Source organism: Equus quagga, chromosome 7, assembly GCF_021613505.1.
Source record: "Equus quagga isolate Etosha38 chromosome 7, UCLA_HA_Equagga_1.0, whole genome shotgun sequence".
Taxonomy (NCBI): domain Eukaryota; kingdom Metazoa; phylum Chordata; class Mammalia; order Perissodactyla; family Equidae; genus Equus; species Equus quagga.
The window spans coordinates 7437441-7459182 of record NC_060273.1 but is presented as its reverse complement, the minus strand read 5'-3'; the positions used below and the strand labels follow the sequence as shown (position 1 = coordinate 7459182).

At 50.0% G+C, this 21742-nt stretch overlaps 1 protein-coding gene across 1 annotated transcript in view; it reads left to right on the top strand.

Moving 5' to 3' along the window:
• The first annotated feature begins 429 nt into the window (after positions 1–429).
• The window catches only part of USP7 (ubiquitin specific peptidase 7), a 61139-nt gene continuing 39826 nt past the window's right edge, over positions 430–21742 (top strand). Inside the window, exon 1 of the mRNA XM_046665978.1 lies at positions 430–481. Within this exon, the coding sequence (XP_046521934.1) occupies positions 445–481 (37 nt within the window). The 5' untranslated portion in view covers positions 430–444. The remainder of the gene's footprint in view (positions 482–21742) is intronic.

Here is a 21742-nt window from a genome sequence, read left to right as displayed (position 1 = left end):
CTCGGGCCGCAGGCGTTTGCTCGCGGCAGGCGGCCACCCCGCCGCCCGGGTGGGGAGCGGGCTCCGGGGACCGTCCCCCTTCGCGGGCGTCTCCGGGGCCTGCCTCGACGGGCCCGCGGCCGGCCGGTACGCCCGGGGAGCTCGAGGCCCCCTTGGCCGCGGGCGTCGCGCACACCTGCTCCGGTGCGCTCCCCCGGAGAGCCCACCCGGGCCTGCCGCGTCCCCCCGAGCGCTGGTTGGCCGCGCTTCCAGCGCCGGCTTCGTTCTGCAGCCCCTGCAGGGCCCGCCGATGCGCTCCTCCCTTGCGGCGGCCCTGAGTTCCGAGCCAGGCGCTCCTCGCCTCTCAGTTACCTGGTTTTCGGGGAGTTTGGTACCTGGCTGTGTGCGGGCCGGTCAGCATCCGGCCAGGTGTGTCTTTGAAACTCCGCGAAAGCCCCGCCACCCATGGCTTCCTCCATCCGAATCAAACCTGACTCCAAAGGTAACTTGGTTTTCTGCCCAGGTGGCGGCAATTTTCCCAGGCGCTGCGCTTTGAGATAATCGAGTCCCGGTTACAAAGGTTTGCTGTAAAGGCACCGGAACGGAAAGGGTCTTTGATTCAGGCAGCTCAAGCAGAGTTGGTGGTTGGCAGGCATCTTTTATTTCCCACGGCCTAAAGTACTTAAAGGGGCAAGATCGCAGTAGTCTTAAAGGATAGTTTCCTTACTTACGTTCAGCGGTCGGCCTGGCAGGCATCCATAGGGGGCCACCTCAATGAACCGGGCGTTGAATGTTCTTGTTTTGCTTTTAGCAAGAGATCTTGGGTCGCGTAAATGAATGGAGGCGCTAAGGAAGCTCAGGTGAAGCAGCGTCGGTCCTGTGGGTGGCCGCACAGGTGGGGCCCTGCACACTCGTTGGTGGGAACACTTACCATAACCACCGTGAATGACTGACTGCCAATAATTGGATGTTTGCTGAAAAAAGGGCTTGCCAGATTGCAGAAGGCAAAGTGGCAGAGATGCCTGCAGGAAGTGCTTCCCAGTGGTACTTGGGAAAGCAGTAATGGGGGACAGGAGAGTGGGTCCAGCCATGGGCCTGGCCAGCTATTTCCCTTGGCCCCAGCAAGGCAGTAACTTCCCAGAGCTTGTGTGATTAAACCAGCCAGCTGAAGGACTGCGTTGCTGAGAGAATTTTATATCTGCCTTTTATGCCACACAACTAGAAAGGGCTGCTTTCCAGTTTCTTTTTCAACTGTCACCCGGTCAAGTTAAAAATCCAAATAGTGCTAGCATATAGATTTCCCACGTACCCTGTCTTCCCACTTTTCAAGTGTTTTTGAACACTAGTGTGCATTAATAAACACGGATCTCAGTGAAGAGCATATATTTCTGGTACAGAACTGTGTCCTTGGGGAAATACTCATGTCCACAAGTTCTAAGGACTTTTCTGTAAGACCAGAGAGTATTGAAGAGCAGTGGAAGAATTTTCAGAAATCCCTGCATGCTTTCAAGACTGCTCTTTCCTCATGGAGTTTTATTTTCGTATCAGAGTTTGCCTTGGAAGGGTCGCCCCTAAAATCATTAATCTGAAAATTTGCTAGAATCTCAAACTGGGTGGCAAAGGTTGCAGTTCTTAATGCTGATTCTTAAACTTAACACACTTGTGTCTTTCGAGTGGGACTCTGACCCAGATTCATTATCCAGAAGTACCTTTGTAAGGCTTATGGTTGTGGACACCCTGTGAACACCCACAGGTGTGTGGTTTAGAAAACTGGCCGTGTCTTAGGCAGTCTGTTTCAGCCTGCCTGAGCTTTTCCACTCCTAAAATGTGGTGCTAGGTTTAGACATTGTAGTTTAGGATCAGGAAAAGTGAAGGAATTCTTCCTATTAAAAAGCCAGAAGCGTGGGACTTGGTGAGTAGCAACTCTGGTTGGCTTCGAATGCCAGGCTGTGATAGTGACATGCACCTGTTTGGTGTCTTTGCCCCGATTCCAATAGAATCAGCAGCTGGAAACTGTCAGGAGTTCTGAGCAGTTTGGGCAAGAGATGGCTTTGTCAATGAGGAGCATCCTGCCCGCCCTCCTGGGCAGGGTGGTTTCGAAGGAGCCTGGGAGACTGGTTTGGTTGGTTGGCTTTTCCTATCAATAGGTCAATGTTAGTTTGCGCTCCTCCTGCTCCACTTAGGATTCAAGTTGCATTTGCTTTTGACTGAACTCTGCAGAGTCCTTGCATTGCATATCCATCCCCTGGAGAATGGTAATGCTCAGGATTAGTTATTTTTAAAATGTCATCTTCTGAGCATTAGGAAGGTTATGAAGGGTAGAGGGCAGAGAGGGAAAAGATGAGGGCATCTTGGCAGTGCCTTGGGGTCGGGGCCACATGCTGCTTGTAAGGCCTGACTGCATTTCGCGTTGGGAGGCAGAAAAAACTGTGGGTGGGGGGGCATTGTTCGGTCCAGCGAGGAATGAATTTGCTTGGCAGTTTATTTATTCGCTGTAACGCAGAGGCAGTGCAGGCCGTGGGGCTGAAGGAGTGACTTGCACAGGCCTCTGCCCTGGGAGTGCTTGGAGAGGTGAGAATCTGGTCTGTGTTATGCCCTGGCGAATCAACAGGAAGTTTTCCCAAGGCCTTGCTTCTGCAAGCTGCAGGCTGGCTAGCACAAATGTAAATACCCTGCTGTTTGTTCCCTGGTGTGGTTCCTCTGCCCGGGTGAGTAGTCTGTTTCAGAGTGTAATCTCTGGGACTCATGGGACGGACGGTCTTGTTAGACTTTTGTACAACGCTCAGACCGTTGCCATCAGGACACCAAGCTGGGAGCAAATCAATGAGTCATCTGTAGTTTCTGAAAAGAATTGATCACTGACTTCTGCGTTTTTGGGTTGGGGGGCAGCAGTGGTCGATTTCTTTTTCTTCCGAACTTGTGTGGGTCCGTGGAGCGTCCGGTTACTTTTCTGCTGAAGCAGGTTTGGGAGTGGACAGCGAGTTCTCTTGCACACAGGCACCAGGTAAACCAAACTTGCGCATTTTGTTGTATCTAAAGCATAAGTTTCCTTGTCACATAGTGGGCCGTTACAAGATAAAAATCAAGTAATGGGAGAATATTGATTTTCCTCTCACATTAGCTTTGGTTGGTAAAAGAACTCTTTGTGAAGCTACAAAGCGAATATTAACTCGGAGCACCCGGAAGGATAGAAGAAAGTAGGCCCAACTTGGGAACTTCTGAGCCTGTCAGGGCTCAGGAGGACCGGAAGTCACTCTGCCCAGGCCTCAGCCCTCCTGATCCTTTCAGGCTGCTGATCCTGATTATCTGTAAGCAAGTAAAAGATGGATAACAGCATATATGGGGAGAAAGTGTATACTTGTACCTTTGATTTTGTTTTTTGGAATCAGTGTTGTGGAAAGGGGGAAAGAGGCGGTTGGGTTAAAACTCACGCTGGGGCAGTGCGGTGACTGAGAACGGGCCCAGGGCCAGGCCTGAGCTTGAATGTGGACTTTGCCATTTAATTGTTGTGTGACCTCATGCACGTTGCTTAAGCTCTTGGTGCCTCGGTTTCTGCATCCTAGAAAAGGAGGTCAGTCACGTCTTGCCAGCCAGGTTGTTGTGAGGGTGGAAGCATGAGGCCTGTGTAAAGGGCCAGGCCCAGAGTTGGGAGCACAGAGAGGTTCACTCAGTGGTGTTGCTGTGATGGTCACACCTTTGCACCTGTGGAAGGGCTATACTTGGGTTAGGAGTAAAGCAAGGCAGACACCACAGGTGGGGTGAGTTCATTGTCAGTGGTATGCAAAAATGTCCTGTGGCAACTATACCCTAATGTGAATGGGGAAGAAAGCATAATCAGCCCCCATCCAAGCAACACTATTTATGAACTCCTGGGCTCGATGTACCTAAATAGTGTTTAGGTTAATGGTATAGTGTTTTAAGAAGAGCCTAATGGAAAGCAGGGCGCATGCGTGGACTTGGTGCGTTGTGACACTGGTAGTGAAGCTGGGTCCGATTGGTAGCCTTCTCTGCTAAGAGTGTTCTTGTGCTTGCGCTGGTGTTTGAGCATCTAACGATTAATTTGATGAGGTTGGGAGTCAGGTGGTGGCAGTGCAGCCAGGTCACCAAGCCTCCAGACTTTGGGAGTTGGCCTTGAATTCTTCTCTCTGATCCCCACATCCTGTTCGCAAGCCCCTTTGCTTTTCCAGCCGCCACCCCGAAGGAGGCCCCTGTTGCCTCATGCTGGGACTGTGCAATGGCCTTCCTACTGGTCTCTGCTTCCATCCTTCCTGAACCCCACACAGCTACGAAAACAGACTGCCCACAGGACGGCTCTGTCGTGTCACCGCCCTGCAGGAAAGGACTCGAGTGTGCTGCCTTCCCTCTGTGTGGGAAGTCTGCAGCCCAGTCTTGGCCACTGGGGTCCTCGGGATGGCCTCAGTGTCCTGTGTGTGGCCAGCTCCTGGAACACACGTGCCCTGCCGCATGGGCTCTGACTCCGGCTTGCTGTCCACACTTGTACAGGTGGCAGCGGCTTCTCCTTCTGGAATGCAGACAGGACAGATACCCCAGGAAGTGTTCAGAGCCCCTTCAGATGCCACCCTTTCCCTCCTCCTTTCTGGTGGCCACAGCTACTTGGCCTTGCCTAAGCGCCGAGTAAACCTGTGTCCTCGTCCTCCCTGTGGGGCCTCTGCTTGTGTGCCCGTCTTCCTCGCTGTTGGATCGTTTGTGCTGAAGGTCACCATCTTCAGTTCCTTTTTTGTTCGGTGTACTTGCGGGAGAGCCTCCTTCAGGAAACAGCAGTTCGAAGGCTGAACGGTAGGCCCGGAGATGGCTGGCTGGCAAGGTGGCGTGTGAAAGGCTGCTGAAGCCATAAACCCATGCTGCTCTCACAGCTGCTAATTCAGTTTTATTGTTTTTAACGTAAGTTGCTTGAAGTGGCATTCTTGATCCTCTTGGAAGGAAAAGCTTGATGGGCCTTCATAAATTACTGAGGGTTTCTTTTGAGTAGTTGAGAGTTTTTGTTATTGTTTCTGGGTTTTTGGATGAGCTCTGTGTACCTGGCTGCTTCTGCTTGATTTCCAAGGCAAAGAAATTGTACTCTGGAGCCCGAGAGTAGTAACAAGGTATTTCTTGACGTGCACTGTGACAGAGTTAAATGTGAAATGTCACCTGCTTCATAAACTTCTTGTTCTGAACTAATTTGGACTTAGGAAAGTTGGAGGAAGCAGGATTTTAAGTGTCATGCGTAGGCAAGAAAGTCAGTTATGCCATTTTTCTAGTAAGTTAACACATGCCTTGGCTAATGAGAAGTGAGGCGTGTTGAAATGCTCCTGAAGAGGTGCGAGCCCGCTTTTGAAGGCTGCCAACTTAACCTTGGAGGCTGGGGGTGGAGGCGATTAGAAAGTTTCTTCTGTGGGGAAAGACACCGACCCGAATGCTTCTGGAATTGGTGAAGACACTGCTGAGTGTGAGACTAGCAGGAACTGCAGAATGGAGAGGGGAGAGGGGCCTCTGGGATGGGAGGACACACCCTGAGAAGATGTGCCCTTGTCCACGTTGTGGGGTTGACACGAGCTGGGAAGCGGAGGCCACACGGGCTTGCAGGACGGGACGGCTCCTTGCCTGGTGCAGGCCGAGCCCTCCCGGGCGGTGCGTGTGCTGCCTGGTAGCCAGTTCGGTTCTCAGGTCAACACTTGAGGTGTGGGGACCGCCGTTGTGAGGTCACAGCTGTTAATATTCACAGGGGTGCCCAGGTGTCCTGTCAAGGAGCTCCCGTGATCTGATTGACAGGAGCTTTATCTCACTAAATGGCTCAACTGTGAGTGTTGTCTGCGTCCCTGGGTGGTGGCCCTCCCTTCTTTTTGGGTCATTGAGAATCTCCTGCAGTACAGAGAGGAGGTTCCTGTGTGTGACCACAGCAGTCCGACGTGATGTTCCGGCCTGGCGTAGAATATTCAAAACCCCGGCCTGCCCTCCGTTTCGATTCCGTGCCGGTGACTGCCCTGGTATTCCTGGCATCCTGATGCTGGGAGGGCAGTGTCCTGCGCTAAGTACCAGCCCCGGAATATCCCCCAGGGGAAGGTCTGGCTCTCGCAATAGCTTGTTAAACTGGGCTCTGGTGTGGAAGGCGCTTCAGTGAGTGTGTGAGGGTGACCTGCATTGCAGAGTGGGGTCATACCTAGGGAGTAGCCACAGGTGTCCGGGGGTCATCTGACTTCTCTTGGCTCGCCCCACCACCCGGTCCTTCGTACCTTCGGAAAGAGCTGAGGGGGGGCCTTCCCAAGGGAGACCACGTGGTGGTGCTTCACCGTGTAGGCTGCGCAGCCTCCCACTCTTGGCCCTTTCCAGAAAGGCTGACGGGCCATTCACCTCGAGTTGCAAGTGCATTTCATCAATGTGACTTTGGGGAATAAATTATGTTTCAAGGCTCTTAATTGACTGTGCAAGTCCTGTTTTAAAACGAGCACATGTAACACTCCTGAACGTGCCACTCCTGAACGTGTTTACACGCTCACACAGTCCAGCTCTTCTTTTTGCATAGGGTAGGGTGGGTAATTTTTGAAGTGCTTGCTTCTTCCAGTTGATAATTTATATCATCTTGGAGGAGAAATTAATTCAATCAAGTAAATCGTGTGTGGTTAAAAACATTCCACCTTCTTTTATAACCATCATAGAATTCTCCCCCAATACTCTCAGCCTTTTCTCTTCTATCTTTAGCTTGTAAGGACTAAGGGGGTGAACAGTAGGGGCTGGAATGCTTGCCCTGCCCTGCAGAGTGCCCTCAGAGGCAGCTGGGGCAGTGAGGGGCGCTGCGGCCTCTTTGGGAGTGCGCCCCAGCCTTGGGGCTGTCCCTCCCTCAAGTCTGTGGCACGCTCGTGGCCGAGGGGCTGCTGCTGCTCCTGCCTGGTGTGGTATCCCCCCTGCCCTGGCCAGAAGGAGCCCTTATTTCTCTGAAGCTCTCCAGGTCACCTGTTGGTACTGATGAGAACAAAGGGGCGGTTTTCCTGCCGAGACCCGTCTTAGGGCACGGGGAGATGACGTGGGGGGGTAAGCTGACTCAGGGTTTAGCCCTGTGCTGTGCAGTGTGGTAGCCATTCGCCACGTGGTGGTGATTTCAGCTTGACAATGAAAAACCCTGTTCCTCAACCAATGAGCCACATTTCAAGCGTTCGGTAGCCACACATGCTGGTGGCCGCCCCATTGGGTAGTGCAGAACACTTCCATCAACGCAGTAAGTGTCAGTGGCCAGCGCTGGCCTAAACAGTTGGATCCTTGGCTGGAATGTGTTTCTGGTAGTGTTAGTGTCACATTGAACGTTGGAAAGATACAGTGTGTACTGGAAAAGCCAAATTAAAATGAGTAAAACCATTAGAAACTTGTGGATAAATAACTCTTGGGCAAACCCTAAAGAGCAGGGCTTCTCCAGTTATTTGTGGTGAAGAACCAGTTTTTTAAAAAATTTCCAGTCCATCGTGGACAGTTGCTAAACTATATCTTAGAGAAATACATTGCAAACAAATTATTTAAGTGAAATCAAATAGATGTGCAAAATAAAGCCCCAGTTTATTATTAGAGTCAACAAATGTAAAGTTACCACTTAGCACTTAGAATGAACACACATGGGGAAAAACTGCGGAAACCAGAGTGTTCATTGAAAGTGTGTATGTGGGCTGTTAGTGTAAAGAAACGCTATTACACTGTAACGTTGTCAGTCCACCTTGGTAACTAAACAGAATTTTGTGTGCAATAGCAGTTCCTGTGTGAAGAGCCTGTATGCAACCCTTTGGCTGAGTCGGCATATGTGAATAGCTTTTGAAAGAACAATCTTGCCCTCTCCTAGGACAGATGGCATTCCTGCTGCCCGGAGAGGATGGTGTTTATCCCACCCGTTCCTCTGTTACCAGTACTCCTGAGGATCCAGTGCCCCAGAGGTGTACCGATGACAACAGGTTTTTAAAGCAGTTTTCCAGAGCTTATCTGTAGAAAGCTTCAACTATAGCCCATAAACTTACAGCTAAATTATCTTTTATTAAAGGAAGTGGATTCTGGGTTGTATCTGCTTTTGGGTTGCAGTTAACACTCTAACCCTAAAATCTGCCAAGCTGTCACGTGGTCCTCTGTGACGTGTGGCACACCATGCCAGCTCGCCAGCACCCGCATGAGCCCCTGCTTGGGTGTTGCAGGAAAGTCTGGTTGCTGGGAAGTCTCCACACTTGTTCTTCATCTTGGTTAGTTCCACGGAGGGGCACCTGTTGGCAGATTCCGCACGGGGCATCTTTGCTCTCGGCTCCGCCCTTTTGTGTGCTTCTCTTGATTTCCACGTGGCCCGGGGATCGTGGTCTGCTCCTGGCTCTGTTGCACCCCGGTGGTGCAGAGCTGTCCTTGCTGTGCGCTCGCAGAGCCTGCTGCGGGGCTTCTGTTGACAGACGGACATTTATGAAACCCCTCCCAACGTGGCAGGAACGGTGCTGGCCGCCCTGCTGGACTGGACATCCTCATGGGGTGAGGGTGCCTGGCACACGTGCAGGGGAGGGCCTCGGTGAAGCTCTCTGATGAAATGGTGAGGGGGACATGGCTGTGCCACAAAGGAAAGACAGGGCTGGCCTGCGATGGGGAAGGGCTGGGCAGCTGAGGTTTCACGGGGAGGGGACACCGCTGAGTTTGGAAGGAGGGAGGGTCTGGAGTGGTGAGAGGCAGGAGGTGTGGAATAGCACGATGGGATCGGGTCTGCACATCTCTGTCCTGAGGGCTTTCGGATCTAGGCAGAATAACGGCCCCCAAAGATGTCTGTGTCCCAGTCCTCGGAGCCTGGGACTGTGTGACCAAATGTGACAGAGGGCCCTCACAGATGCGATGAAGTTAAGGACCCCTAGATGGGGAGATTGTACAGCGTGATCCCGGTGGGCTCCTTCCGCCTGAAAGGATGGAGGTGGGAGTGTCAGAGTGGCGTGGTGTGAGAAGGACATTGCTGCCTTTGAACATGGAAAGGGAGCCAAGGAAAGTGGGCGGGATCTAGAAGCTGGAAAAGGCAAGAAGATTCTCCCCTCCAGGGTCTGAAAGGAACACAACCTTTCTGACACCTCGATTTTAGCCCAGTGAGACCTGTTTTCAGACTTCTGACCTCCAAAACTGTAAAGAATAAATGTGTTGTTTAAGCCACTAAGTTTGTGGTGATTTGTTCAGCACTTGGAAACTAATACAGGCTCCAAGGAGTGGGGGTAAGAAGCAGCACTTGGGTGCCCAGTAAATGGAGCTGGCCTTGAACCCTAGAGAGCTGCGAAGAGGCTTGACGAGTGTGGCCACTCACCCTCACTGAGGACTCCTTACTGTGTGCCAGGCCCTGTGGTGTGAGGCTGTCCCTGTGTTAACTCACTCGCTCCTTACTGCAACCCTGAAAGCGCCGTGTCCTCATCCCCACGTTAGAGCAGAGCAAAACGAGACTCTGAGCGAGTTCACTAACTTCCTCAGGTCAGCGACGGGCTTTGAACCCATGCAGTGCGGCCTCACAGCCATTTGCGATCCATCGTAGCCAGTAGGCACCATTGGTCATAAAAGTAGTGGTGACTGCTTTGTAATTTAAACACCCCTGCTGCCTTCTCCCACGTTTCTTAGCTCACCGCCCCACAGTGTAAGCTGCAGTGGGGCTTCCAAGTCTGAACGTTTTGATGTGGTTCACCGCGTACTTTGAATATAGAATGTAACTCACTGCCCGCGTCAGCTGGGGCCACCTGGACAGTTCAGCTAGTGGAATATGGGGGCATGAGAAGCCAACTAGTATATATTTTTAAAAGTAGATGCCCCCCCCTCCTTCGAGAAGCCCAGTGACTGAATCAGGCCTTCAGTAACATGTTATAATAAGATCCTGAGCTGAAATGAATCATCCCTAACGCACACCATTTGGGGCTCGGGGGATATGGAGAGATTTAAATTTGAGAAGGCTTGTCAGCTGGGGCTCCGGGCACAGTGGGCTGCGTTTCAGAATACCCAGTTCTGCAGCCTGCAGGGTTAGCTGCTAAGGCACCTTGAACCGAAGTGCAGACCTCGGCCGCTCAGGCCCGCCGGCATCCTGGCCCCCCGACACTGCCCTACGGAGGAGCAGACTGGGGCTCCTCCGAGCACCTCCATGAGGATGGCCCGAACTTGGCGGCCCCCCGCTGCTCCCCGGGCCGTGTCCTGTTGTGAAGCCCTGACCAGCTGTGTTTGTGTCCTCCCTGTCGCGTAAATCACCTAGTTTCCTTCCTAAGACAGCCGCTTTCACAAGGTGGAAGGAAGACTGGGTCAGAGGTCCTGAGCCCCGGGATCCCTTAACTGGGCAGGGGTGGAAAGAACCCAGGTGGCCTGGAGGCCAGCCTCCCTGCTTCAGGAGCTTCCGGTGAGCTGTGTGGTGGTGTCTGTGTGGCATATTTCCAGTATTTTCCTTTTGGGTCTCTTCCCTGACAGTGAATTTTAAAATGCAGTCTGTATTGTCGTAGGCAACTTCGGGGAGCACGTTCAGCTTGTGAAGCGATTGTAGCTGTCCCAACCTGTAACAGCTACAGCAAAACAGGTGTACAGACAGGAACCCTTACTCGGTTTGACATCAGTCTGTGCCTCTTAAGTCTCTGATTCTGAAGAAAGCTTGAGTAAGGGTGGCTTTTTGGTCTTAGCGATTTTTCCCAATTCCCCTCTGCTTGCACAGTGCAACTCGAGACGCGGCTCGCGCGCACCGGGTCTGGGATTTCCTCTGAAAGCGCACCTTTTGGACCTGGCATCTGAGGGGTGATTTCAGTGACTGCGCAGGTAGATTTTTAGGGTAGTTATTGGTCATCAGTTGTGCTTGAGTTTCTGCAGGTAAAATGGGAAGATGGGAGATGCAAGTTTTGGCCCCAAGGAAGCTGGTCAGGACTGAAGACGCCCACAGCACGGATGGTGACGCGCAGCCGTGCGCGGATAACTGCTAATGCGTTGAGCAGGGGCTTGGCAAAATTGAGACCTTTAAGCGAGTTGATTTGGGGGTGTCTGGAGAAGATGCAAACACGTGAGGTGACCTTTTGGGGGAGATGCAAATTATCCTTGAGGTGACTAGTTCAGCTTCAGGTTGCACGGCGCCAGTCACACACGTCTTCTGTGTCTCAGACACAGTAGTGCCAGTTAATGCCGGGTGGGCGGGGAGGCGGTGGCGATCTTCTGCTCGGTTGTAGTCTCCCTCGGCACTCAGTTCCTGGGAATTGTGATGTTCAAAGCGTGGTCCCTGTGAGCTGTTTAAAGTCTTGGGGATTATTCTAAAGTCGTTTGTTAATTGCTTTGCGGGGAACCTGGCGAGAGGAAGAATTAGTACTAGAAATCTGAATGTTTCCTCTGTGGCCAGTATTTCCTTGGAAATCAGAGGCTATTATTTAAAATTGACTTTCTATTTTGATGAAGTTAAGTCCTATAATTTTTTTAAGACCTCTTATTTTTCTTAAAAGACTGTTTTCATTTCGGTGTGTTGATATCAGAGGGCGCTGGGTCATGTAATTTTGTTTTAGAGAAGAAAGTGTCTGTTATGCCCCTCCTCTGCAGGTGAAGGAACCAAGCTCCCAGGGATGAAGCGATTTCTAGACCCGCACTGTCCAGCCTTGTAGCCGCTAGGCACTCGTGGCTGATTAGATATCGATTAATTACTCAGTTCCTCAGTCTCGCTAGCCACAGTCCGGGGGCTCCATAGTGCCGTGTGGCTTGTCGAGTCCATATTGGATGGAATTTTCTTCTGTAATAACCTAGGAAGAAGACTGCCCACATGGACTGAGCGTTGTGCGAACTTGCTGGTCATCCTGCAATCGCTGCTTCAGGCCCTGGGGGCTGGGGGTTTAAAACGAGGGAGAAGTGATAAGATGTCTTTGCTTAAGGAAAGTCAGCAGGGTATGGACAGGTCATGGGAACAGGTAATTAATGCAGGATAGAAAGTGATGGCCGCCACCAGAGGTGGAAAGGGGGCTGTGGAAGTGGAGGGGAGAGAGATGGCATCCGGGAAGCAGAGGGCTTGGGGAGGCGGGGCCTGTGGAGGCGGGCCGTCAGGGCGGGTAGGGGTAGGGTTTGACTTCAGGGCGGTGTGAGGTGAGAGTAGCAGAGGCAAGGCTTCTGGGCAGGTGAAGATAGAGGCGCCGTCCTTGTGTTGCCTAGGCATGTCCATTGTGTTGTCATTAACACCGTGTTGTGTTTCTTTGCTTTTCCCCCCATTGGCCTTTGAGGTCGGAGGAGCAGGGACGAGCCCAGGTAATTTTCTGCACCTTCAACAGTAGTTTCTCCCCACAGAGTGCCAAATAATCAATGCATCGCATTTTTGTATTTTAGTTTCAATCAGACTGGAACATGCCGCAATATTAAATACCAATTAACCTTGATTTTACCTGTTTTGCTAACAATTATAAAGCGTTAGATTTGCATCTGCCCTTCTCTAAGTCTTTTTGATTTAAAATGTATTAGTAATCACCATGATTTTTAAAATAGCAATTTATGTTGAGATATAATTCACATACGTCACACTTCACCCACTGAAAGTGTACAGGTCCGTGGGTTTAACTTTATTCAGTTGTGTGACCATCAACACAATCAAAATTGAACGTTTTCCTTACCCTAAAAAGAAACTCTGTGTTCATGAGGTCACTCTGTCTCCCCGCAGCCCTAGGCAGCTCCCAGTCTCCTCTCTCTTCAGCTTGGCCGATTCTGCACGTTTCACATAAATGGGATCATACAATCGGTGGCCTTTCGTGTCTGGCTTCTTTCACTTGGCGTGACGTCCTCCAGGTTTATCCACGTCGGAGCAGGTGTCAGTGCATTGTTCATTCTGTTGCGGAATAGTATTCCATCGTACGGGACCTCATCGTGATTTATATTGGATCAAAAAGATGTGCGGGTCCTCATGATTGTGGCATCTGTAATAGGTTTTATTCAGTATTTTTTAAAAGGACTTGGACCACCTTTGTGGTTAGGAATGCGCTTCGCTGCTACATTGGATGAGCTAGGTGGCGTGGGGTGGGGCTGGCCCTGTCACTGAGGGTGCCCGCAGCAGCAGAGTAGCGGGAGACACAAAGGGATTTGTTAGATTGTTACCGTGCACCGCCTCTCACAGTCCCTTGCTTCTGCGTGTGGGGCTGGAGCTGACGTCCGGGCATGCAATCTGCAGGGAAGTTGGGTGGGAGGTGGATGAGGCTGAGCTGGACCCGCTTCCATAGCAGCCTCTCGGGGCGCTTCCAGAGGCCCATGGGCTCAGAAGGCGGAGAAACCCCCAGGCGTAAAGGAATCTGGGCTCCTTTACTCCTGCCCTCCAAATGACTGGCCTGGTGTCTCCTAGGTAGGGACTCTGCAGGGCGGCACCGAGCCACCATCAGACTGGTCTCTGGCCTGTCACACTTTTTCTTGTCAGCATCCTGTTAACAGTTTTAAAATTGAGAACCCCAAAGAGCTTTTGGGAGGTGGGGTATATCTGTCATTATTTGCCATATTAAAAATTGAGGGGGCCAGCCCCGTGGCCAAGTGGTTAGGTTCACACGCTCTGCTTTGGCAGCACAGGGTTTCGCTGGTTCGGATCCTGGGCGTGGACATGGCACCGCTCATCAGGCCATGCTGAGGTGGCGTCCCACATGCCACAGCTAGAAGGACCCACAACTAAAATATACAACTGTGTACTGGGGGATTTTGGGGAGAAAAGGCAGAAAAAAGAAGAAGCCGCTGCCAGTACATGGTAACACAAATAACATACTTTATATAGGAAATGATTTTTTTCCAAAACAAAAAATTTAATTAGAAATGACATTGCTTTTACATTTTTGCAGATTTCTTATTGTTTGTCTTAATAGGAGACAGCTGAATTCTCATATCTGCTTCTGCTGTCAGTTGCAATGTAATTTTAGTGGAAATATAAAGAAAACCCGGCCTTACAGAGGAGTACAGTTAGAAAAGCCTTTTCAGATAATTGTAGCAATTCTTTGATACTATACCAAAATTTGGCAGCTTCTTAAGGTTAATCGCAATGTGCAGTTTGAAGCCCTATGAATTAACTTTTCATGCTCCATTGCATTAAAATTCATTGGTCTGTCTTGCACTTTGAATGGAGCTTTTCCAATACCATCGTTGGTCATTTGAAAACTATTGATTCATTGAGTTATTCAGATCTTGTGAATGTTGCCCTATTTCATCATACAGTTGCATTTAAAAAGTCACTTGCGAGTACCTACTAAAACCTCGCAATCGTGTGTGAGCAGCCTCGTGCGGTTACCTCACTGGGGACACGGGTGTAGTTTGAACTCCAGAAAGCTCATTGGGACCAAGGGAGCAGTGAGTTCCATCTCTAAGAGTCTTACCACTTTCTTGGCAGAGTGGGTGAAGACGGTTGGATGGTGATTAGCGGCAGCCCATCGCCCGCAGCAGCACGGTGGCCACTTCTGTGTCCCCAGTGCCACGGGGATGGGGAGCAGGCTGTGCTGGACGGTCCCCTGCAGTGGGGAAGTGCCATGGATTGGGAAGTGGACACCAGAACTCTCCTGTGGTTTGGTTTGGTTTGTTCTTTACTTAAAGGTGTCTATAACATGGTCCTGTTAAGATGAATAACAGGTGTTTTGTGAGAATTCAAGGAGAGAGCGCTTAAACCAGAAGTAATTTGCAATTTTGATTACATTGCTTTCTAATCCTTCATAATACCCATCACACATTCCGCTTACTAATATTTATTGTGTTCATCCCTGTTTCCTCATTTTCCAGTAGCTTGTGTGGAACAGTTGAGACTCTTTGGGGCATCGGTCTGAATTTACACATGACTTATAAAACAGCGCACGTCGTTTACGTACGTGAGTTTATTGGATGTGTGTGTTGTTAAACCAGTGTTTCTGTGGATCTTTTCTTTCTGTTCCGTTCTGACCTCCCATTTTCCTGGCTCTGTAAGATTTGCAGCTCCCTCTCCCCAAAAGAAAACTTGTTTTGATGCAAACATTTGTGTACTCCTTTGTATGAGACCACCTGAAGGTCTTGGGGCAAAAAGATTCAGACCCTGCATCTTTTATAATCTTTCAGTTCTCTTTTCCCAAATAGCTAAAAGATCTGAAACCATGTGCCAAAGGAGAGTTTATCGAAAGAGTCAGCAGATCCTTTCTTACTCTCCTCGCTGGTCTTTTCCTTTTGTTGTTTATGTTACTATACAGTAAAATTGACTTCGGGAGGATTATGGCTCTATGAATTTTGACACATGCATCGGTTTGTGTGACCGCTACCACAATCAGGATACACAACTGTTCGCTCGCCCAAAAAACTCCCTCACGCTGTCCTTGTGTAGTCACGTCTTCCACCTGACATTCGCAACCTGTGGCAACCCCTCAGGTGCTCTCCATCCCTTACCGTTTTGTCATTTTGCACATGCCATGTAGCGTTGTCATACTGCATGCGACCTTTTCAGGCTGGCTTTCTCCATTCAGGATAGTGCCTTTGAGGGTCATCTGAGCTGGGTGTGTCAGTAGTTCATGTCCTTGTTGCTGAGCAGTGCACTCAGCCCTCTGTAACCGTGGGTTCCGCATCCGTGGACTCAGCCAGCCGCGGGTTGGAGCTTAGAGCCTTAGAGGGCCCACCCGGGGGCTTGAGCATCCTCGCCGGTTTTGGTATCCCCCACGGATACCGAGGGATAACTGTATTCCGTTGTATGGACCTGTCACTGTTTATTTATCCATTCTCCCACTGAAGAACGTAGGGGTTGTCTCCAGTTTTTGACAGTTATGAATAAAGCCGCTGTAAATATTCATGTAAGGTTTTTGTGTGAACACGAGTTTTCATTTCTCTAGAATAAGGTGTAGAATTGTTGGGTCCTATTGTAAGCTATGCTTAACTTTAATGAGAAGCCACCAAACTAGTTTCCAGGCGGCTGTGCCATCTTGCATTGCCACCGTCAGTGTATGAGGGTTGATCCACTTTGTCAGCACCTGATACTGTCAGTATTTTTTATTTTAGTCTAATAAGTGGGTGGTGGTAACTTATTGTAGCTTTAATGTGCGTGTATCTATTAGCTGATGGTCAAACATCTTTTCATGTTTTTATTTGCAATGCCTGTATCCTCTTTTGAGGTATCTGTTCAAATATTGGGTTGTTTTCATTAACTCTCAAGTTTTGAGAGCTCTTTATATTTGGGATACAAGCCCTTTGTCAGGTATGTGATTTGCAGATATTTTCTCCCAGTCTGTAGACTGTTTCTTCTCTTTTGTCTTCCTGGAGCAATACTTTAGTTCTAATGAAGTCTGGTTTATGAAAAAAAAAATTTTTTTCTGGGTCTTTTGGTGTTATGTCCAAGAATTCTTTGTCCTGCCCCACGTTTTCTTCTGAAAGTCTTATGGTTTTAAAATTTCTATTTACACCTCTGATGCGTTCTGAGTGAATTTTTGTGTAACGTGTGAGGTGGGGTTCTGTTTCTGACCTGTAGCCGTCCACTTGTGCCTTTAGGACTAACCTTTTTCCACTGAATTGCTCATACCCTTGTCAAGTCAAGTAGTAGTGTTGATGTGGGTCTGTTTCTGGACTCTTCCATCAATCTGTGCCTGTCCCTTTGCTAACACAACACTGTCTTGATTACTGAAGCTTTATAGCGAGTCTTAAAGTCAGGCAGTGTAATACCTCAAACTGTGTTCCTCTCAAAATTGTTTTACTTTATTTCCTGTACATTTCCATGTCAACTTTAGAGTCAGCTTATCTACAGGTATAAACAAATCCAGTTGGGATTTTGATTGGAACTGTGTTCAAACATGCGGATTCACGTGGGGGAGCTCACGTCTTTACTAGGTTGTCGTCCGGTCCACGAACATGGTTCATGTCTCCTGTTGCAGTGACCTTACCTCGTGAATGTCCGGTTTCCCCAGGGGACATTGCTAGTGCAGAGCAGATGGCCAAGGTCTCCGCTGATTTGTAAACTGAACTGTCCCCCCCACCACTCCCCTTTTTTTTCTTTTAAAGTAAAACCAGATTTTCTTTGCTACTCCTTGGGAAACTAGTCTTCCTCCTAGGAACTTTTTTCAAGATTTTATTTGTCCTTTTTCTCCCCAAAGCCCCCCCGGTGCATAGTTGTGTATTTTTTAGTTGTGGGTCCTTCTAGTTGTGCTGTGTGGGACACGACCTCAGCATGGCTCCATGAGCGGTGCCATGTCCGCGCCCAGGATTTGAACCGGCGAAACCCTGGGCCACCGCAGCAGAGCGTGCAAACTCAACCACTCAGCCACGGGCCGGCCCCCTTCCCATGAACTTTTAAACAATTTATTTGACTGCTAGTTTTTCAAAAAGTCTTGAATCTGGATGTTCCTTGGTAGCCCAGGTGGGTCCCCTCAAATGGAGGGTAAAACCTGAGTGGTGGTCCGCCTGCACCAACATGTGAATTGAACAGAAACAACTTAGTCTTCTGTCCTAGGTTGTTCTGTTTGTGGGGCTTTTTTTGTTTTTTGTTTTGCTAAGGAAGATTGGCCCTGAGCTAACATCTGTGCCAGTCTTCCTCTCTTTTGTATGTGGGTTGCTGCTGTAGCATGGCTTGATGAGCGATGTGTGGGTTTGCGCCTGGGATCTAAACGCGCAAACCCCCGGCCCCTGAAGCAGGGTGTGAGAACTTAACCACTGTGTCACTGGGCCGGCCCCTCTGTTTGTGGTTTTATTCAAATAAAGGAACCCATTTGAAATTGGTTGTGTTTGACTAGATTTAAAAGTTTTAATTAGCACAGTCAAGAGTGTGTTTAAAATCTCTCCTCTACCTCTGACCTCACTCCCTGCCCCCAGACTGCCTTGTCTTTTTAACTGTTTGTTAAGGAAGATCCAGGCATTTAAGAGAGGTGCTGCCATGGGCCACGGTGTAAAGAGAGCTTCCAGGCCACGAATAGCTGAGGTGGTCCTTTTGTTCTGGGGCCGTTGGAGGGTTCCCTCTGCCCCCTGACTGCACGTGGGCAGATGGGGGACCCTCCTTCCCCTTCTCAGGTTCCACTTCTAAGGACTGCTCAGGAGGGGTCTGGCCTCAGGCCGTGTTTCCCTGTTGCCTTTTTGCTCTGTGATTTCCCTTGCTTTCTGTGCACGCGTGTTTCCTTTTGTCATAAAGGTAATACGTGTTCATGGAAACATTGAGACAGGATGGAAGCAAGGATACAAGGAAGAAGGGCTCCATTCCTCGGAAGTAAACACTGTGTACCTAAGGTATTGCGGGTGTTGTCCCAGGTCCATACACGTGGCTTCCCTCATTCTGTGAGGGCAGCCTGGTAGTTTATTCAGTGATCGCTCCATTGGTGGACATTCCCCCTTATTATAGCTTTGCTTTCTTTAAAATTTACATGAATGTAGAGTGAACTTAGACACGTAAGTAGGTTTTATAGATAATGAAGTTTGTAAAACACCAAAACGTTGAATTTTTTTTTTATTTATTTATTTTTGGTGAGGAAGATCAGCCCTGAGCTAACATCTGTTACCAATCTTCCTCTTTTTGTTTGAGGAAGATTGTTGCTGAGCTAACAACTGTGCCAATCCTTGTCTGTTTTGTATGTGGGATGCTGCCGCAGTGTGGCTTGATGAGCGGTGTGTAGGTCTGCTCCAGGGATCTGAACCTGTGAACCCCAGGCCGCTGAAGCCGAGTGTATGAACTTAGCCACTGTGCCACTGGGCCGGCCCGTTTAATACTTTAAAGAAATACTGCAGAAAATGGAGCGTTTATACGTGGCTCAGTTGTTAAGGGTGCACTTGTTTACTTTGCACAGCCTTTAGCAACAACTGTGACTTGTGGAATTATTTGTCCCTATGCAAAATGGGCCCTGTTTCTATTAAAGTTTTGTCCCCACCCTCGTTTTAAATATAGCTTTATTGAGAGATAATTCCCATATCTTGCAGTTCACTCATTTAAAGTGTACAACTCAGTGGCTTTTAGTGTATTCACAAAGTTGTGCAACCACCACCACAGTCAATTTTGGAAGATTATCTCGCCACACAGACACACCTGCACTCCTCAGCCGTTACCCCTAGGCCTCCCCGGCTCCAGGTGACCACTGACCTGCACTGGTCTGTCTGTAGATTTGCCTGTTCTGGACACTTCACATAAATGGAACCATACAGGGGCCCCTGGTATTAAAGGACATTTTTCTTGTTAATTTTTCTCTGCAAAAAATGATGCTTCAGTGTAAGAAATATGCTTGTGTGTATCCTTGGGCACATATGCTAGGTTTCTTTGGAATGGATTCCTGGAAATGGCATGTCGAGTGGAAGGATATTTGACTTTTTGGTTTGAGTACTGCCTTTGGGGAGAATAATCTGGCTCTGGCCAGCCATCTGACCCCACTCGCTTTGCAAGACCCTCAGTATCAATGGGTGTGTTTTTCACTGTTAATCTGAGAGGTGAGAAATAGTATCATGTTAATTAGGGGAGTGGAGCATATTCGTTAGTCATTTGTATTTCTTAGGATTTCTCCTTTGTAGTTGGGTTGCTTTTTCTTGATTTTTAGGAACTCTGTATTCTGGATTTTTTTTTTTTTTAAAGATTGGCACCTGGGCTAACAACTGTTGCCAATCTTTTTTTTCTGCTTTATCTCCCCAAACTCCCCCCTCCCGCCCCGTACATAGTTGTATATCTTAGTTGCAGGTTCTTCTAGTTGTGGGATGTGGGACGCTGCCTCAACGTGGCCTGATAAGTGGTGCCATGTCCGCGCCCAGGACTTGAACCCTGGGCCGCTGTAGTGGAGTGCAAGAACTTAACCACTCAGCCATGGAGCTGGCCCCTGTATTCTGGATGTTAGCCTTTGGCTGTTGCTCATTGCAGATACTTTCTGCCCTCCTCCTGCAGCTTCCATGGAGCTCTGTCTCTGCTGGGCATGCCGGGGCTTCCTTTCATTCCCACAGGTGGGCCCTGCTACACAGTGTAGCAGGTGATGCTGTTCTCTTTCTCTGGAACAGGACTGTGTGTAAGAAAGCAGCACAGACGTGATTACGAGCCTTTCCATTGTGCAGGGGTGCAGGCCCCTCCGCACCCCGCTGCGTTCACGCCCGTCAGCAGTCAGGGCTGGTGGGACAGGACAATCCTCCAGGGAACAGGTGATTTTTACATAATCAGGCCAAACTGAAAGGCCCACACAAATCATTTTATTTAAGGAACACCGGTTGATCTCTGGCCTTCTTTGGGGCCTTATTTTCCTGTGACTGATTTAAATCAGGATTATTTCAGACTGCAGAGCTGTCAGCTTTCAGTATGGTGGCTCTACTTTGAACCTTCAGGCTCCACCACTTAGGAGCTGGCGGGCTCTGACTTCAGGCCCTGCGGTGGCCCACCAAGGGCAGAGGACCAGAGAAGTCCCGGTTTCGTAGGACAGGACTGCCCCCTGGAAGCGGGCTCCCAGTCAGCCTCATGTAACGTGAACAGAGGAGTTGATAGTCACTGGAAGCTGTGCTGCCGTCCTTGGCAGGCTGGCCCGGGGGCAAGAGCCCACTGAACTGCGCCTCCCCCACGTCCTCCACAGGGCAGCACGGGGGCTTCTGCAGAGGGACCTCTCACCTATCTGATGATCAGGACACACTTGACCAGATGGAGCTGGCGGTGGCAGCCAAGGTCTGAACGTTGGGACGTGTCAGCTCAGAGACGGGAACACTGTTCTTTCACTGTCACGGAGCTTTCGAGCTTGGGTGGCTTCCTCTTCATTTGGTCGGGCATGTGCCGGCGGGAACACTTGGGGGGGATGCCATTCAGAGTCCTTATCATGGCTTCCAGGCCCTGCCCGCCTTCTCCCTTGCCCACCGCCCTTGTTGCTGTTCACTCTGTCTAGAAGGTGCTTCTCCAGGATCTCTGCCCGGCTGGTTTTCATCGTGTGGGCTCGGCCCAGATGTCGCCTCTTCCTTCATGGCTAGTGGTGTGTGTCCAGGCCCTCTGGCTCTGTCACAGCACGATGTCCCCTCTACTGAAATTATTCCCTCTTGTCTCCTCCCACAGCAAGTAGCGCCTGGAGACCAGGGTGCTTATCTGGCTGTTCCCTCGCGAACCTCAGGGCCAAGCCCAGCTCTTGGCACAGACCAGACGCTTGATAAGTAGGTCGACTAACTTCTGAGAGAAGTCACTGGAGGCGTGGGCTCCCCTGGGCCCTGCCCAGCTGTGGCCGCAAGTGCGTGCCTTTTACACCTCCCAGGTTATTCCCGCCTGGAGAAGATGTGTGTTGGGAAAGAGATAATCAGAATGTTGTCTTTGTTACTAGAGTTGGTACCCTAATTGCAGGCAAATAGGGCATGCCTCCTTTTAGGGGGATGTGTGAAATCCTGGGGAATGTGATGATAATGGATTAGAAATGATCTTTTTGAAGCACAGTTGACATTTTCCACTTAGGCCCACGTTCAGAAATTGGCTGCTTCTGAGAGGGTTCCCTTTCCAGTCAGGCCCAGGGCGTGGGGGCTGGAAGGCATTGGCCGTTTAGTGTGGTCTTTTGACTGGGAGGGCAAGCTTGTTGGCCGACGGGCCACGGTGCCTCGTCAGCACCTCCTTTCCGCCCAGTGGCCTTGAGGGTGGTAAAGTTTGGAGCCACTGAGCCCTGGAAGGGAGAAGAGGCCACCTGTGGGCCTGGGGTGAGCAGAGGTGATTGAGACTTGAGATTCCTCACCGTCTTATGCCCCTTGAGGAACTTCTCCCCTTGGTTACCTCCAGGCTCTGCGCAGCACTGGGTATGTCCCACCGTCCCATCTGCAGCCCAGCTCTGCCTTGGAAGAGAGCCCTAAAGGAGACTGGAGTTTTCCCAGAGTCCTGTGTTTTCTGGGAGAGTCCAGAAGTCGATTCCCAGCTCTCAGGAGGCGTGGTTTC